At 42.3% G+C, this 18,620-nt stretch overlaps 1 protein-coding gene and 1 long non-coding RNA gene across 4 annotated transcripts in view; one reads left to right on the plus strand and one right to left on the minus strand.

The window, feature by feature from the left end:
* The window catches only part of ARMC2 (armadillo repeat containing 2), a 178,362-nt gene that overhangs the window by 32,431 nt on the left and 127,311 nt on the right, over positions 1-18,620 (minus strand). For 2 of the 3 annotated variants that reach the window (XM_082475148.1, XM_082475149.1), the window contains exons 15-19: positions 13,201-13,323; positions 12,775-12,888; positions 10,932-11,064; positions 10,415-10,575; positions 4,095-4,362 (exon numbers count right to left, since the gene is read on the minus strand). In XM_082475148.1, the coding sequence (XP_082331274.1) occupies positions 4,205-4,362; positions 10,415-10,575; positions 10,932-11,064; positions 12,775-12,888; positions 13,201-13,323 (689 nt within the window). In that variant the 3' untranslated portion in view covers positions 4,095-4,204. The remainder of the gene's footprint in view (positions 1-4,094; positions 4,363-10,414; positions 10,576-10,931; positions 11,065-12,774; positions 12,889-13,200; positions 13,324-18,620) is intronic. The other variant, XM_082475150.1, reaches the window with a different exon arrangement.
* LOC309667234 lies at positions 1,462-12,403 on the plus strand. Its single transcript, XR_014267646.1, has 2 exons — positions 1,462-2,689; positions 11,432-12,403. It is a non-coding gene; the product is annotated as an uncharacterized lncRNA (long non-coding RNA).

The following is an 18,620-nucleotide window of genomic DNA, read 5'->3' on the forward strand; positions in this document are numbered from 1 at the left end:
AGACTATACTACAAAGCTACATTAATCAAAACAGTATGGTACAGGCACAAAAACAGGCATATAGATCAATGGAACAGATCAATGGAAAGCCCAGAAATAAACCCACACATCTACAGTCAATTAACATATGACAAAGGAGGCAAGAATATACAGTGGAGAAGAGACGGTCTCTTCAACAAGTGGTGCTGGGAAAACTGGACAGATACATGTAAAAGAATGAAATTAGAACATTCTCTAATACCATATACAAAAATAAACTCAAAATGGATTAAAGACCTACTGTCAGACCTAAATGTAAGACCGGATACTATAAAATTTCTACAGGAAAACTTAGGCAGAACACTCTTTACCATAAATCACAGAATAGTTTTTTGGATCCCTCTTTTAGAGTAATGGAAATAAAAACCAAAATAAACAAACAGGACCTACTTAAACTTAAAAGCTTTTGCACAGCAAAGGAAATCATAAACAAAACAAAAAGACAACCTACAGAATGGGAGAAAATACTTGCAAATGTGACCGACAAGAGATTAATTTCCAAAATATACAAACAGCTCATACACCTTAATATCAAAAAAATAAACAGTCCAATCAAAAAATGGGCAGAAGATCTAAACAGACATTTCTCCAAAGAAGACATACAGATGGCCAATAGGCACATGAAAAGATGCTCAATATCACTAATTATTAGAGAAATGCAAATCAAAACTACAATGAGGTATCACCTCACTCCGATCAGAATGGCCATCATCAAAAAGTGTACAAATAATAAATGCTGGAGAGGATGTGGAGAAAAGGGAACCCTCCTACACTGTTGGTGGGAATGTAAATTGGTGCAGCCACTATGGAGAACAGTATGGAGGTTCCTTAAAAAAACTAAAAATAGAGCTACCATATGACCCAGCAATCCCACTCCTGGGCATATATTTGGAGAAAGCTATAATTCAAAAAGATACACGCACCCCAATGTTCATAGCAACACTATTTACAATATCCAAGATATGGAAGCAACCTAAGTGTCCACTGACAGATGAATGGAAAAAGAAGATGTGGTATATATACACAATGGAATATTACTCAGTCATAAAAAAGAATGAAATAATGCCATTTACAGCAACATGGATGGACCTAGAGATTATCACACTAGGTGAAGTAAGTCAGACAAAGATAAATATAATGATATCACCTACTTATATGTGGAATCTAAAAAAATGATATGAATGAACTTACTTACAAACAGATATAGACTCACAGACATAGAAAGCAAACTTATGCTTACCAAAGGGGAAAGCGGGGTGGGAGAGGGATAAATTAGGAGTTTGGGATTAACATATACACACTACTACATATAAAATAGATAACAAGGACCTACTGTATAGCACAGGGAACTGTACTCAGTATCTTGTAATAACCTATACTGAAAATGAATCTAACAAATGTATGTATGTGTGTGTGTGTGTGTGTGTGTGTGTGTGTGTGTGTGTGTGTGTATTATATATATATATCTGAATCACTTTGCTGTAAACCTGAAACTAACACAACATTGTAAATCAACTATATTTCAATAAAAATTTTAAAATAATTATTTTTCAAAATAAATAAATAAAAATGGGCAAAGGACTTGAATAGACATTTCTCCAAAGATGATATATGTGGCCAAAAACCATATGAAAAGATACTCAATATCACTAATTATTAGAGAAATGCAAATCAAAACCACAATGAGATACCATTTCACAACCATTAGGATGGCTACTATCAAAAAAACCCAAAAAGCAAAAACAAAACAAACAAACAAAAAACAGAAAATGGCAAGTTTTGGAGAAGATGTAAAGAAATGGGAACCCTTGTGCACTGTTGGTGATGTGAAATGGCGCAGCCTCTGTGGAAATCAGTATAGAGATTCCTCAAAAAATTAAAAATATTACTACTATATGATCCAGTAATTCCGTTTCTGGGTATACACCCAAAGGAATTGAAAGCAGGATCTCAAAGATGTATTTACACACCCATGTTCATAGTCGCATTATTCACAATAGCCCTGAGAAGCAACCCAAATGTCCTTTGATGAATGAATGGACAAAAAAGTGTGATATACACATACAAGGAAATATTATTCAGCCTTAAAAAGGAAGGAAATCCCATCACATGCCACAACATGGATGAACTTTGAGGACCTTATGGCTAAGTAAAATAAACCAGTCACAAAAAGACAAATGCTGTATGAAATATCTAAACTAGTCAAATCAAATTCATGGAAACAAAGTAGAATGGTGGTTTCTAGGGCCTGGGGAGAGGAGGAAATGGAGAGTTGTTTAATGGATTATAGAGTTTTAGTTTTGCAAGATGAAAAAGTTCTGGAGAACTGTTGCAGAACAATGTGTATAAACTTAACACTACTGAACTGTACATTTAAAAATAGTTAAGATGGGGACTTCCCTGGCGGTCTAGTGGTTAAGACTCCACACTTCCTCCACAGGGGATGTGGGTTCAACCCCTGGTTGGGGAACTAAGATCCTACATGCCACACAGCACACCACCCCCCCAAAAAATTTTCTTTTTAAATTAAAAAAAAATAGTTAAGATAGTAAATTTTATGTGTTTTTCACCATAATTTTTTTTTTAAGGCAGGTAGATGGTTCCAAATGGTCCAGCTTGCACATGAGTCTGAGTATAATATGGAGAACAGGTACAGTGGTATTCCACTATGAGTTATTATATTAGTTATAAATACAGAGGGTGCTATTTTAGGGGGAAGAGAGTTTTATCTTTTTCACTGAAAGTAGAATATATAGCCTGCTATGGTTAAAATAAAGACTTAGATCTTCAAATGTTTTTGAGAGATTAGCCTGTCAGACTTTTTAAAAATGATTTCAACTATTGGAGTGAATCTACTAGCATACAATTATGGATGAAAGACTTAAGGATAAGGTGAGTGTCTCCAGAGGATTTTGCTGAGCCCCAGCCAGGGATGAGCCCCAAACTAGAGGAGCCCTTGGTAAGTCTATTTGTTCCTGGAAATTTAGGTTTTTTTCTAATAGATTTTAAGAGCCCATCTAGTCTGGGATGCCTGCCTTCATCCCATTAGTCTTGGTATTTTGTTAGCGTGAGAGATGAGCTTTTTGGTTATTAATGGCTCATCTCTCACCCTACAGAGTAGTAAATCTACTTTTATTTCCAAATCGCCTTTGGCTAATATGGGATAACAACAGTTATCTCAATTTCTTTGGTTTTTATCATTTATTCAAAGGCCAAACTTATCCTACAAAGAGTGGCAAACTAATAAACTAATTACCATCATAATTTATTGAGCACCTACTATACATCAGTCACTGTACTGGACAATTTGCCCATTTTGGTTTTCTTTCCTAAACTACACGATATTGAAATAGATATTAATGCCATTTTACAGTTGAAGCTAAAAAAGTCAAGTTACTTGCCCAAGGCCCAAGCAGGAGAGAGCTAGGATTCAAACTGAGATCTGCCATACACTTAAGCCTACACTCTTTCTAGTACATTATATCACCTCCCTAGTCACAGAGAGTTATAAGTAGAAGAACTGTCTGGTCTACTCATTTTACTTCAAATGAAAATAAAAAGGTAAAATACTCCTTTTTCCATCTATTTTACTTATTTAGTAAAGAGTAGATGGCCCCTAGCAATCTTCTCTAAACGTTTCTGCTTACCCCTTCTCTTAATATGACAACAAGAAAAATACTGGTACCTAACCAGAAAATTATTATTAGATGCTGTAAGAATTAGTGCAGATGCTTATGTAGTAATGTATTCCTAATAGTGTTGACCACCATTCTTTCTATACACAAAACCTAACAGTCTTCATTGCACAGTTCATTTACTGAACTGACAAGCACTTAAATTCTAGAATTGTTAAGTCAGGATTTTAAGACTAGAACTAAATTATTTAATAGAGAATAGAAGAAAAAGTCATTTACTTAGAAATCCCATGCATATATTTTCATCTTACATTTCTCATAGCAGAAAGTACAACATGTATATTCATTTTTCCATAATATCTAACAAGAAGAAATGCTTATTTCTTTTAAAATACTAAGACTACTCACTAAAATCAGTACCTGAAAAACTTTCAATATTTGTTAATACTGAAAAAAAGTTCACATATGTTGCCACTTCTTAAGAATGAAGGAGACCTGACTTCCTGTTTCTGTTGTTTATCTGCATCATGTTAGAAAGAAGGAACAGGCAGGGGTTCCAGGAAGGTGTGATGACTCTGAATTCGGTTTAGAAGCTGCTGTGCCACCGGTTTGAATTCTGTTTCCCAATGGAGTTTGTGATAGTTTTTTAGGTCTTGGTCAAAACTCCCATTCAGTGCTAGTTCTTCATCTGTATCAGAAAAATTAACATTACAGCAATTATTTAGAAACATAATCCTACTGAATAAAGTTTAATTTTTGATGGCATGAGTTAAACTCATCCTGGGTCATCTCTAATTCCAACAAGGCTTTTTTTCATGGGAGTAATTCTTTAACTCTTTTCTGTTCTTTACAAAAAATTTTAAATAAGTATAGGTTAGTCTCTTAATTTAAAAAAGATAATAATCTTCTCAAAAAAAAAAAAATCCTAGATTGACTTGAGCTCTTACTTCAATTTATCCCTAACGTTTACATGTAAGTCTACATCCAAAAGTCAGATCACAATTTCTCAGAATAAACAAAGTATTAATAGTTTATTTCCTCATCTGCACATTAGAAAAGTTAATTACTTCAGTGGTTAACAGATATAAAAGAAGTTAGGAAATCTCTGGGGAAAGTAGCACAGTTGAATTTGACACTGTAAACTTGACTGAAAATCAAGTTGCTCATTTCAGAGCAGGCCGGACATACTTCTTTGAAAAGACAACCCCTCCCCCTGCCACCTTATGCTCTCACCAATAAAAGTGAAAAGTGGGAGACTGAGAATACTAAAGAGTATCAGAATCCCAAGTGAGTCCATGGATAATGCAGAAAAGCACTTGTAAAAAAAAAAAATGCAATATTACAACCTTGATTTGCTTCTTAATCCAAGGGCACTCTGAATTCTGTGAATGTCATAAGTATATCCAACCCAAGTAGGAAGACAAATGGCTACTGAGGTTTCTGCACCGACCTGCCACTGCATTTTTCTTTGTTTATATTGGACCCCATGTGAAGGACTTCAGGACAATGCACTGGCCTGCCAGTCAGAAGGTTGCTCTGCTACTTCCTAGGTCTGAGGCCTTCTTAAGTGGTAACCACTAAGTCCTAAAGTGACCACAAATATTACTACTTGCATAATTCGCAAACTTTTTTCATAAGGCCAATTAAAATCCTACCATAAAATGCTTCATTAGTGTTTACATCAAATTTTCTACCCTGAATATTTTCAGTACACAGGGTGTACTTTGGCACTGTTGGTGTTAGTGTCACCACCCAGGATAAGATAAGTCTGGAATCCCAGTCTGTACCTTACCCTCCTCCCCTCCAGCCAAGTGGACAGCTATGCAGCTCCGAGATAAGTTCTGGGCAGACACACACACTTCAGCAAGGCTCTCCATGGAGACCCCTGTAAGCAAACCTGTCTCTCCCCACCCATTTGATAATCAGGGCCTTGAAAGGAAGAGAATACAGATGGTGTTCAATGCCTTCAAAGTCCTTCCCGTTGGGCTACTTCCAAACAAAAGGAGTCTGTGAGGCTCTGAGTGCTTTTGAATTTCTAGATCTTCTTCCTGCTCACTCTTGTCCAGATTTTCTGAGCACTAAACTTTCATTAAAAATGAATTCTCTTGTTTCATGCCCTTCTTTCCCAAGCAGCTTAGGGCTGAGGGCTGCCCAAGCACCCCACAGTCCTCTCCTCTGCCCAGGGCTTTTGGTTGGATTTGATGGTTTTAGCCAAGTCACTATTTTGGTGTTTTGGGGTTTTTTAATCTAACGTCAAGACTATGTTACTTTTCTTGAGGCTTAGCATATAATTAGTTAATCTACACTCAGACCCTATTAATTGTAAATTGGGTTAGGCAAGATAACAAAAGTGGCCAAATACCTATAGGTAAGATAAAAGCAGTCTCAAGTTTCAAAGTAAATACAGCAAATGCATAAAATGTGTCATATTGCACTAGGTATTAAATTTTGGAACTTGTACTGCAAAGAATAGCAGAGGCTAATTCAAGAAAAATTTAGGTCTATGATTTTCAAACTTTTTACTGTGACCTAAGAAGTCCATATTACATGATGACTATATACACACACTTAAATATTCATATACAAATAGCAAATGTTTCACAATAGAATACTTATTTTTACTTTACTTATTTTACTTATTTATATATTACTACATGTACTATATATATATTTTTTAATATATTTATTTATTTTTGGCTGCGTTGGGTCTTTGTTGCTGTGTGTGGGCTTTCTCTAGTTGCGGTGAGCGGGGGCTACTCATTGCGGTGGCTTCTCTTGTTGTGAAGCACAGGCTCCAGGCGCACGGGCTTCAGCAGTTGTGGCACGTGGGCTCAGTAGTTGTGGCTCACGGGCTTAGTTGCTCTGTGGCATGTGGGATCTTCCTGGACCAGGGATCGAACCCGTGTCCCCTACATTGGCAGGCGGATTCTCAACCACTGCGCCACCAGGGAAGCCCCATGTACTACATTCTGATATTCTGTTTCTTTGCTACTTCATTTTTTAAAGATGCTGGTCACTGTGTGAAAAGTGCTGATTTAGATAACCAATTATTCTTAAGCTTTCTTTGTGCACAACATACTTCCAAATACTAGAATTTTAGGTAAGATATTAGAAAGGATTAAAGGACTCAAAACAAGTTTGTCAGTGACCATTATAACACAATCTCTACCTATTACAGTTGAAGGATCCTGCAGCATCAATAAAAGCTTCCCCTACTCACTGCACCATTTCCTAGCTTGCTGTTCAGCACCAGGTGGCTATTGAGGGTTTGATTATTGTTGTGACTATTATAAGGCACAGTCTTCACAAGTTCCAGAAGCACCTGATGGCTCTTTGGCATGGGCTTGGTGATGTGATCTTCTAACTTGAACACTGGGTCCCCCTCTACCCTGTCATATAACCTAGGTGCTAAGTTCCACATACCACAGACGAACGTAAGATAACCTAGTGTTGTTTACATTCACAATAACAAACTGCACACACCATTTTCAGGCAACCCTGAGAGAAGCTCACAGTAGACTAGTGTGCCAGGGCACATCACTTAAGAACTTCAAGATAAACACATTGCTAATGAGTTTATAAGAAGCAGCTGCAGTACATCAGGAAGTTTCAGAAAACATTCTTTTTAAGCCACTTTCCTAAAAGACTGTCAACATCCCAACCACATTGAGGACCATTACTTTCTTTTTCCAGTTCCCCATCAAGAAAAAGTTGGTTAACTTATTACATTGCTTTATCAATTGCCCTCCCATTATTTCTAAAAACAGTGCTCACACTTCCACGTGGGACTTTTGTGATTTAACGGCTCGTCCTGTTTTCAAAATGGCCTGTTTTTTAGCTATTTTTTTAAAAGAATTGAAATTTAAGTATACTCTCACTCATGTATCAGTTTCACCTGGTGCCACCCAACTGGCCAGACACAGCTACAACCCTGTCAGAAGTAAGGGTCTGATGCCCACACTGTGGAGAGAAGAGCCAGCAAGCAGCCGGTCCTCCACAGTGTGATGACCTGGATCCCTGACGGACTATGTTGATTTTTGTTACCCATGCCTCTGTCCCCCTCCACGGTGGGGTAGCGTAAGGGTATACTATGTAATGGAACAGCAGAAAAACACAGGGGCTAGATGTTTACTTTCTGATGAAGAGCCCTGGCCTTGCTACAGTATGATCTTAGACAAGTCACCTAACCCTCCTAGACCTACCTACCTCATCTGTCACCTAGCTGATTACCTTAGAGAGATCTTACAAGGATAGAATGAACGTGCTTTTAAAAGTATACAGCACTATTAAAGATAACCACTATTGTCAGTTAATCCACAAGCATCAAGAACCTGCTTTGCCCAAGGCAATATCCTTCCCCTAAAGTGGCTCCACTGGAGTGGGGAAAAAAGAGAAAAGTTACAAAACAATAATACAGAACAAGTTACACAGCTCATGATTAATTGCTATGTAAGTAGTATAGACTTCCTATGACCATGGGCTTGAAAAGCTCATGGGAAGGGCCTGCAAGGACCAGCAGCATTGGGCCAGGTAGGTAAGGGATACGGCACGAGCAAAGGTACAAGGTTACTAGCACGAGAAGCCCAACCCGGCTGTAGGGAAGGTTGGGGGCGGGAAGAGGTAGGAACAAGCCCATTACAGTCGAGTGTCCCCCCCGGTGTGCTGCCCCCTGCCGTGCAGCCGGCCGTGCCCACATCCCTTCAAGGTGCCACACGGCCCCACCATTTTGTTATATATCATTGACTGCCCCAGACTGAGGTGCCAAAGGAACCCACAGACAGCCTGTGGTCGAGGCAGCTGCTGCCTGAGGCACGGAAGCCCGACACCCCAGGAGAGTGACTCACAGAACCAGTCACATCTCCCCAATGGGACACAGAAAGTCATGCCAACAACAGAGGAGACAGAGTCCCACTCACGGAGCGTGGCAAGAAGCAGCCTCGAGGCAGCTGAAGCCATGGCCATGCAGGAGCCTAGAGGGAACGAGGGGGAGGAAGGACTTTTCCTACAAGAACTGAGACAGAGCACGGCTGGGTCTCAGCAGGGTGGAGCAGATGACGCCCGCTACTGAGGGTGCCGCTCGGGGTCTCTGCTTCCACCTGGAACAACCTTCCTGGTCCTGAGTGCCTGTCCAGCAGGCTCTGGGCGATGCGCTTGTCTCCCGGCTTCCTTCTTTCCCGGACATCCTCTCCTTCAACTCCTTCATTAACCAGGGCAGAGGTTCTCAGTGCTGCCTGAAGAGCAGTCTCACCTGTGGAACTTTTTAATGATGCAGATAATCAGCCTCCCACCCAGAGCTCCTGAATCAATTCCTGGGGATGGGGCCAAGACAAGTGTTTTTTTGTTGTTGTTTTTGTTTTTTAATTCCACAGCTGATTGCAATGTTCTGCCACAGCTGAGAACTGAATTAAGGCAAGCTGAGCAGGCTTCTGCTCCCGGCAACCTGAGAAAGCTTCATGTGCACGGAGCAGACTGTGAACCTCAATGATTTAAAGTCATGCTCATTTTTCCTACTCTTACGCAAAATTTTATTTACCTGGAAAAAAGCAAATTTCACATCAACCTAGCACACCCGATTCTTTCAAATAGCTTCAGGTTCCGAGTTCCTGTTTAATAACATATTGTTACGACACAGCGTTTATGAAGCACTTTCACAACCGTGATTTGAGGCCTTGCTATGTGTCAGGCTCTGTATCAGGTTCTTTGTACAGGTCTGCTCATTTATTATCCTTACAAGTCTGCAAAGCGGACATCAATCATCCCCATCTTAGACATGAGAAAATATAAGCTCAGAGAGGTTAAGCCCAAGGTTAAAAGCTTGTACATGATAAAGCGAGACCTTAACTCAGAATTGTCTGACTACAGCCTTCTGGTCTTCCCGGAGTGTTCTTAGGATGCTTGTTTGATTCTCACGACTCCCTGCAACAGGGCAGGGATATCACGTCCCCATTTTACAGACGAAAAGACAGGTTCTGAGAGATTCTCCTGTCGAGTCACACCCCCCCACCCCCCGAGAGAGGCTGGATTTGAATCCACAGCCTCTGAGTCAAACCGAGTCTTTCCACACGAACTTGCGGATCCAGCACAGTGCCTAGGCAATGGTAGGGACACCTCCGTTTTGGAAAAGAGATTATTTAAACACTCAACTCATTTACTGACCCAAACCACTGCTGTTAGACCTAACCCAGGATGAAAAAATTATCCTAAAAATAGACATTTTTCGAGGTAAGACACTCTCATCTTTCCTTTGGTTTGTATCAGTGATTTCCCACCATTCAATGTAAGGCCCCACTGTCATGTCACATAGTTTCACAGACCCTCCCTCCCATAGTTCACATAGATGCTAATCAAAATGTACGGGTTCATGAAAAGTGTGACTTAATTCAGAGTAGCTTTTAGCCATATTTTCTCAATTATGACAACGTCTATATACTTTTTAAACAACAGCAGTACATTTATGCCTAGATCTTCTATTTATGCAGTTTACAGAAAATGCAAACAAGGGGGAAAAGCCACAGAAGAAATCATGACATCAGGCAATGAGTTAAAAGTCCTTGCATCCCACTGTAAATAACATTCAGCCTCTTCCAGAGAGCTCCAAATTATAATAATCTTTAACATGCTCTTGTTACTTATAGAAACAAAGCTACCCAAATGCCTACCAATCTTTATCCATACAGGTCACAGAAAAAAAATTTTTCTCATTTTGATAAAACTCACAGACTCACAGTCAGGAGTCTTACCTAAAAACGATGAGAGCAGGACTAAGAGTGTGTTGGCGGCCTCATCTCCAAAACATGACGAAGCACTGGTGATATTTTCACTGAAGTTCCATAAAGTTTTGCACACCAAGCAGGCCAGCTGCCAATCAGTGGGACCAAAATCCCTTAAACAATCCACTAACCTGAGTTAATAAAAGTCAAATTAAGAAGTTATTAGGACAGGATCTCTTTAATTTTTATATTTTTAACATGACGCTTAATTAACTTTCTGTGATATTTCATATGCATTATATATAATTCAGTGTTATTAAAATTAATTTCATATCTACAAATTTAAGCAGCTCTAAAGTAGCAATAACCTACTTCTGAATTACTTTAAACATCCAATGGAACCTAAATCCCCTCTTTAGCCCTAGCTTGGCACTTCCAAATGTTGAAATACCTCTGCCTGGGAGAAATGAGGAGAGGGACCTAAGCTCCCCGGAAAACTATGTCCTCTGAATCCTGACAGAGTCAGGACTCCATGCCTTGAACTTACTTTTTAATGCCACCTCCTTCTTTTAGGATGACACGCTTGTCTTTATCCACGGTGAGATTTAGAAGAACACCACAGGCAGAAAAGCAAATATCCTGATGCTTAGCATCCAGCAGAGCAATCATGAACTTGTGAACTGGGAGGGCAGAGAACGAATGCAGGCCAGTAAAGCTCAGGGGCCCCAGCTGTATTTCATTTCTCAAATGGCAAAGGGGAAATGGGGAGCAGCTTGCAAAACTGGAAACCCTGCTAGGGGACTCGGTCCACTCTTCCTAAGCGGACTTCACCCACTGCTCAGAAGCGCCTTCCCCAACATCCACCACTTCAGAACCTGCTCCCCGCCCCCCAGGCCCCCTGTCCCCTGATATTGCTGTATCTGACACAGGCATCAGCTCCCCCTCCCAGGCAGTGGTAGAGCCCCCGCCCATGGAGAGGAGGGTACCACGGCCTTCCAATCACACAGGTGCCATTCATTTCATCTCTAACTTCTGGTTGTTCTCCAGGGCCCTTATGAACCTCCAGCAGCAAGTTTCTTTAAATACACAGCCCTGGGAGAGGGGAGCACTGGCTCCAGTGGAGATCTTCCTGGAAGTCTTCCAGGGCCACAGCTTGTAAGAGAAGACTCGCTCAGACCGCAGGAAACAAGCCTGTAGTGAGGCCGGACTTCCAGGGTAGGGGATGTCTCATATCAGGACAGGCTCCCAGCCTTCCCTTACTCCTAGAAATGGAACTGTTTGTCCTGTCTTCTCATCCCCAAGCAGGGGCTGGGCAAAGGGTTGGGGGAGAATGAATAAGGTGTGTGCTCTGTTCTACTGCTCACCTGAGAGGTGGCCACCCTGTGCTGACCTTGGCCTACTGATGTGTCACAGAGTGAGCTTGGCAAAGGCTGCATCACATGTAAGTGTGTTTTTAAGAGTCTAAAGAATATACACTAAAATGTTAACAGTTATCTCTGGGGTAGTGTTTTTTTTAATCTGTGTTATCCAAAGTTTCTATCACGAACATAAATAGGTATTTTTTTACCGTTTTTACATGAAATACTTAAGACATACAAACAGTATGTTTAGTATACACTCTTGTGTACCTGCTACCCACTTTAAGAAATAAAACATTACAGATTCAATTTTATATTTGGGGGCAACCATTCAAGTGTAACTTTGTCTTAAATGTGGAGTTTATCATTTCCAACTACATTTATACCTTATTCCATTACCACGTGAGTATTACATAAATAATACCCAAGATTGTTTTGCAGGTTTTAAAACTATATTAATGGCATTATTTCATATGTCCTCCAATTACTAGCCTTTTTGCTCCTATATTACACGTTTGAGGTTGACGCATGGTGATACATGAACTTCTAGCCCATTCATTTTCATTGCTGTAGAAGCTTGGTTGCATGAATATACTGTAATGTATTTATCCTCTTACCTGTTGATGGACATTTAGGTTATTTCCATTTTTCACTATTACAAGCAGTACTATAATAGACATTCCAGTACATGATGGAGAATGTCCTTTCAGTCCATTCCCATGGACAGAAATGATGTGTACAGATTACTTGTTTCCCTTAAACACACACAAACGCACACACACACAGGCACACACGCGCCATCTCAAAACTCAGAAGACCACTTATGAAGGAGAGGGAAACGCTAAGAACGCAGCCTAGGTCCGTCTTGGCATCCTGAGCTGAGAGCCTTACGGATGGACGGAACAGAATGTGAGGCACCACTTGTCCCAAAGCAGAAACAAGTATCACATTGTCATGACCCAAGCTGCAAAACCGCTCAGCTGTTTATTGGCAAGACATACCTGTTTATGAATGTGAGTGTCATTAACTCACCGTTTCTCTGCACAATGAAATCACAGATGTCATGATCCTGGGAGAGATTTCCAAAAACACGTACAGCCTCCAGGATTCCATCCATGTTGTGACTCACAAGGAGCTTTAAGAGCACTGGGTTTTGCGACCAGAGAAATAAAATAAGTGAATTTAAGTTTCAATTTAAAGGCTATTAGAAACCAATATCATGCTAAATACTGATAATTTTAATTTTTAAAATGATAATAAAATTCCAACTATAGGGGGCTTTAGCCGGAACTAAGAAACTAATGTGTCCCCGTATTCAACTTTCTTAGAATTAAATCAGGCTCTTAGATAGTAGTACCAGAAATCAGAAAATATAAATGCCTCCAGTTCTGTGTTTAGTTAGTAAAGTCAAAACCTTAAATGAACACGCATCTACCCAAACCCAACTCTGAGCCTTACATTCAGCAATATATAGCTTTTTGTCTTGAATTATGGAATTCTTCACTTGGTAGTAAGATAAGTTGTTGATCGTCGCCGTAGTATTGATCACCAGCTCCTCACAATCATCAATGGACTTAGATTCTGAAATAAAGTGAGGACAAGGGTGTCAAAGACTCACTGCAGCCCCAGCAGTGGCAGGGACACGCCGTTGTCCCGGGCAAGAGCTGTATAGGAGGGCAGTGTTTGCCCTTGCCGTTTGCTGCTTTACTTCCCATGACTCTTCCTGCAGGGAAATGCGCCAAAGGCAGCGGACCACTCTGGGCCAGGGTTTGGAACACTCTAAGCTCAGTCCCTCCAGCCAAGGGTCTGGAAAAGTCGGGCTGATCTAGTTCCTGTGTACAAAGGTGCCAACACCAGTGAGCAGGGCTTGTTTGCCCTGACCCAGAGCTCCCCCGGGCCCCCCACCCTGGAAGTCTGTTCCCCAGACCTGCCCCCCTCCCGAAAGAATGGCCCTCAGGTCATAATCCATCTATAACTCCTATCAACGCTGCCTTCAAAACACGCCGTCTGATCGCCTCTCAGCTCCTCTGCTACCACCTAGTCCATCTTTCACCTCCTCACTGGCTTCTCTTCTTCTGCCTTTGCCTCTCTGAGCCTGTCCTCAACATGGTGGTCCTTTAAAAGTCACTCAGATATCACCACTCATCTCATCCAGCCCACAGGCCTGACCCAGCTGCCCCAGTCCTTACCTCCCCGGCCTCATTTGCTGCTCCAGCCCCCAGCTCCCCCCATCCCCATGCCAACCTCACCAGTCTTCTTGCTCTTTTTGAGCATGTCAGCCTGATCCTGCCCAAGAACCTCTGCACTGCTAGTCTCCCTGTCTGCAATATTCCTTCCTCCAGTTATCCTGGCTCACTCCTCATGTCCTTTGGGCTGTTGCTTAGCTGTCACCTTATTGGACATACTTTCCTCAGCCACCCTATATAAAATAGCACTGTTACTCACTTTCCCCTCCCCCTCTTCTCTGTAACACATGTGACCTGTTATGTGTTTAATGCCTGTCTTCCAGCTCTAAGGTATAAGCTCCACAAGACTTGGGACTTGTTTTATTCATCACTGCATTCCCAGCATCCGGAACAGTGTCCGCACAGAGCGGTGCTCGATAGATAACTAATGAGAACCTACTGTACAGCACAGGGAACTCTACTCAATACTCTGTAATGACCTACATGGGAAAGGAATCTAAAAAAGAGTGGATGTGTGCATATATATAATAAACACAATATTGTAAATTAACTATACTCCAATAAAAAATTTAAAAAAGAAAAGAAATCATTCCCTCTGGAATTCCCCCTGGAAATATCGACTAACAAAACAGAAAACTGTAGCATTTCAGTGTCTTGGGGTGGATCAGAATAAAGCCTAGATGATAAATTTTTGAAGCAAAATAATAATAATAATAAACTTCATTGTTGTAAAAAAAAAGTCGTTGCTGAATGCAAGAATGAATGAATGAATGAACCCTTTAGCTGAGCACATAAGACCCTTATTTTGTCCCTGCCTTCCCCTCAGCCTCCAGACTCATCTCCTGGCGACTGAGACCACAGTGCAGAGAAGGGCAGATGCAGGGATGCCCGTCAGGAACCTCCTGTGGTGTTCCAGATGGCAAATAACAAAGCTGAGGCTGAGGTGGCGGCGGAGATGGAACAGGGAGGCCAGGCTGGAAAACTATTTAGAGAGGAAAACGGACAGTATGTGGTGAAGACTGGATTGGGGGATGAGGGAGAGGAATCACTCAGAATAAGCTCTGGGTTTCTGGATTACATAATTGGATGGACGGCAATCCCATACCCTGAATTAATGGGAAGAAGGGCCAGGTGGAGGAAAGGCCATGAGTTAGACATCTTGAGGTGCTTCTCAAGTACCCACTTGATGAGATTAGGTAAGGCAGTTGGACATACGGGTCTGGGAGTCAGAGGAAAACGCCAAGAGTCTGGTTATACTAAACTCGATATATAGCAGCCTCTGCCTCTCACCTCTGACCCTGCACACGCCCCCTCCACCCCACCCCCTGCCCTGCCCCATGCCTGGAGTACATTCACTTCCCTCTCCACCCAGCCGTCGGTCACCGCCTGCCTGGGAAGCCCTTCCCCAGCCTGGGGGGGAATAACCTCAGTGCCCATGCATGTCTTGGGCCCTGATTTGCCCACTGGGTTTTATTGGTTAAGAAGTGCCTTGTACCTCTTTTTTTTAAAAATTGAAATATAGTTGATAAACAATATTACTTCAGGTATAGAACACAGTGATTCAATATTTTTACAAATTATACTCCATTTAAAATTATTATAAAATATTGGCTATACTCCCTGCGCTGTACGATATATCCTCGTTGCTTATCTATTTTATACACAGTAGCTTGTACCTCAATCCCCTACCCCATCTTGCCTCTCCCCCTTCCCTCTGCCTACTGGTAACAACTAGTTAGTTCTCTATCTCTATGAGTCTATTTCTGTTTTGTTGTCTTCATTTGTTTGTTTTCTTTTTTTAGATTCCACATATAAGTGAAATCATTACAGTATGACTTTCTCTGTCTGACTTATTTCACTTAGTATAATACCCTCTAGGTCCCTCCGTGTTGCTGCGAATGGCAAAATTTCATTCTTTTTTATGAGTAAGGAAGGGCCTTTTATCTCTTGTATGAAACCAAAGTTCCTCAGGGATAAGAGGGAGGCTGTGAGCTGAGCAGGAGGACTGTGCTAGCTCTTACATTCTCTGATTTAATTCTCTCTCCTTTTGGCCTTCTTTTCGTTAAAGAGAATGACCTTTTTACAGCTTACTCTATTCAAAGGGAAATTCAGGCATTTGGCTACAGAAAACACACACTGGCCCTTCAGCCAGTGGTTCCTCCACCCACAGCAGCCAGCATGGGTCCAGTACCTGGTAGACACTCAATGAATACCTGGAGGAAGAAAGAATAAATGAGGCCCTAATTGCCTGGTCTGTTAGTTTAAATACAGGGGAAGGGAATAAAGAACAGAATTATCTTGAACTTCAGTATGGATTCTACAGCAAGGAAATACCCTAGTGGCCTCAGGTTTCTAGGAGATCTGTAAAAAGATCCCAGGTGTTTTTGAGGGAGGCAAGGTAAAAGTAGGGGCACAGGACCCCCAAAAGTATCCTTGCTTGCTTCGTTGGGACTCTGGAGCTGGAATTCTGATCTTCTACCTGCTGGCTGTGTGACCTTGTTCAAGTCATTTAACCTCCCTGGGCCTCAGTTTCCTTGTCTGCACAGTGGGATAATAACTGCACCTACATTACAGATTTGTTACAAAGTTTAAATGTGTTAATACTTGTAAAGGGCTTATAAAAGCACGTGGCACACTGTGGGTGCTAAATAAACATCTGTTAATGAACAGGAGGGCTATCCAGAATGATGGCTCACGGGGAATGGCTTGAGTGAATGTCTAAACCTTAGCAAAGAGGAAGTCTCATCCTTGGTTCCCTCCATCCCTGGACTGATGACAAAAGATCTTGGGCAGTGTCTAGGGATCTGTCTTTTTCTCTTGCCTTGGTAGGAGAATTTATTAGTTTGCCCAGAAAAAGGAATGTAGCTCTTATGTGTCACCACCCCTCTGTAGGACCTCACGTTTGGGAGCAGGAATAACGTCTGGCATCTGGGGCAAGAGGAGAGACATTCACAGCTACTAGGCATCTATCATGAACAGCACCAAGCACTTTCCATGCATTTAACCCCACAGAAGTTATTTACTAATAACGCTTTACATGCACTTACATTTAAACCCACAATAATTAATACTCTAAAGGTGCACCTGCCTCAGTCAGCTCAGGCTGCCGTAACAGAATGCCGTAAACTGAGTGGCTTAAACAACAGGAAATCATTTAACAGCTCTGGAGGCGAAAAGTCCACGATCAGGGAGCCGGTCTGGCTGGGCTCTGGTTCCTGGCTTGCAGATGGCTGCCTTCTGTGTCCTCATCTAAACCTAATTTTTTCCCATCACACTGGGGGTTAGCGCTTCAACACATGAATTTGAGGGACACAGTTTAGTCCATAGCAGCCTCCTAATAGCCCATTTTCTCCTCCCAGATGAGAACACTGAGGCTTAGAGAAGTTAAATAATACCTTGCCTGATTTCATAGAGCAGACATGTGAACCCAGGTCTGCCTGACTCCACCATCCTGCTCTTTCCACAGCATCTTGCTGAGTGCCTATTAGAGCCAGCTGGGGCAATAATTTGCCTCCAAAGAGCATGAGACACCCACACAGCCCTCTGTAGCTGACTCATGAATATAAGAGAATCTGGAATTTGGGGATTCCACTAAGGCAGCAAATCGCTGCATCTGGGCGCTTGCTGAGGAGGCTGGTCCTTACTAGAAATATTTTTGATTTTAAAAGACCCTCTGCAATGAGATTGGCCTCTGGAGGGGAGTCCTGGGGTACAAGCAACTCCTGTGTGAGGGGAGTAGGGCTGGGGAGAGGTGGAGGACCAGGTCCCAAGGGATGCCTTTCCCACGTGCCTGGGGGGAGGGTGCAGTGCAGCAAAGCCGTCAGGCTGGGAGGAGTGAGGACTAAGCGAGCACTGGGGACTAACAGGGCAACAGCTGCCTTGCCCTCAGGCAAGTGAGCAGGTCAGAGTCAAGCCGGCCCTGGCCTGCTTTCCAAAGCCACTACCAGGCTGGCTAAGGGAGGCAGGCGCTCTGAAGACCAGCTCCCTCTCCCAGGATCTGATCGCCCTTCTGCACTGATGCAGAGACTCCAGATAGGAACCAGCAGAGACCAGTTTAGGGGGGCCTCGTAGGGCTCAGGACATTCATCCCTGCAGCTGAGCTGCCAAGGGGAGGAGGGTGGAGGCGTATGATCCTCTGTCGGGGTGACTTCACCCCACTAAAGCTTTTCGTGGCAGGTCAAATCGTTCAGGAGATAAAACAGACAAGGGATCCCACTGCCTGCCCAAACAACTGCCCAGCATAGCAGGCTAGAGAGAAGGGTTTCTTCACTTGGGCTTAACCTCAGATGGCACTGAGCTCTAACATGCAGAGACTGAAGCATTCTCAAGTGAGACCTGCCACCACCCACATCAGGACCAGCCAGGGAGCTTTAAAAAACACAGACTCCTGGGCTCCACACCTCACTTGATCAGTCACAACCTCTGAGGGTAGGGTGAAGAATCTGTGTCTTTCATAAGCTCCCTGCATGATTCTATGCACAAACAAGTTTGCAAAGTACCAGATTTGAGTTTCACTGATCGCTTTAGAGCAAAAGAAAGAAAGTAGGCTATTCCCGAGTGACAGTAACCTCAAGAGGGTGCACTGGGGAGACCTCACATGGGAATCCCCCAGTGACCAAGACAGAGCACCTACCCTCCCAGAGGACTTGGTGATGGAGGAACGGAGGGGACAGGCCCTAGCCTCCTAAGGAC

Source organism: Balaenoptera physalus, assembly GCF_965194825.1.
Source record: "Balaenoptera physalus genome assembly, chromosome: 9".
NCBI lineage: Eukaryota > Metazoa > Chordata > Mammalia > Artiodactyla > Balaenopteridae > Balaenoptera > Balaenoptera physalus.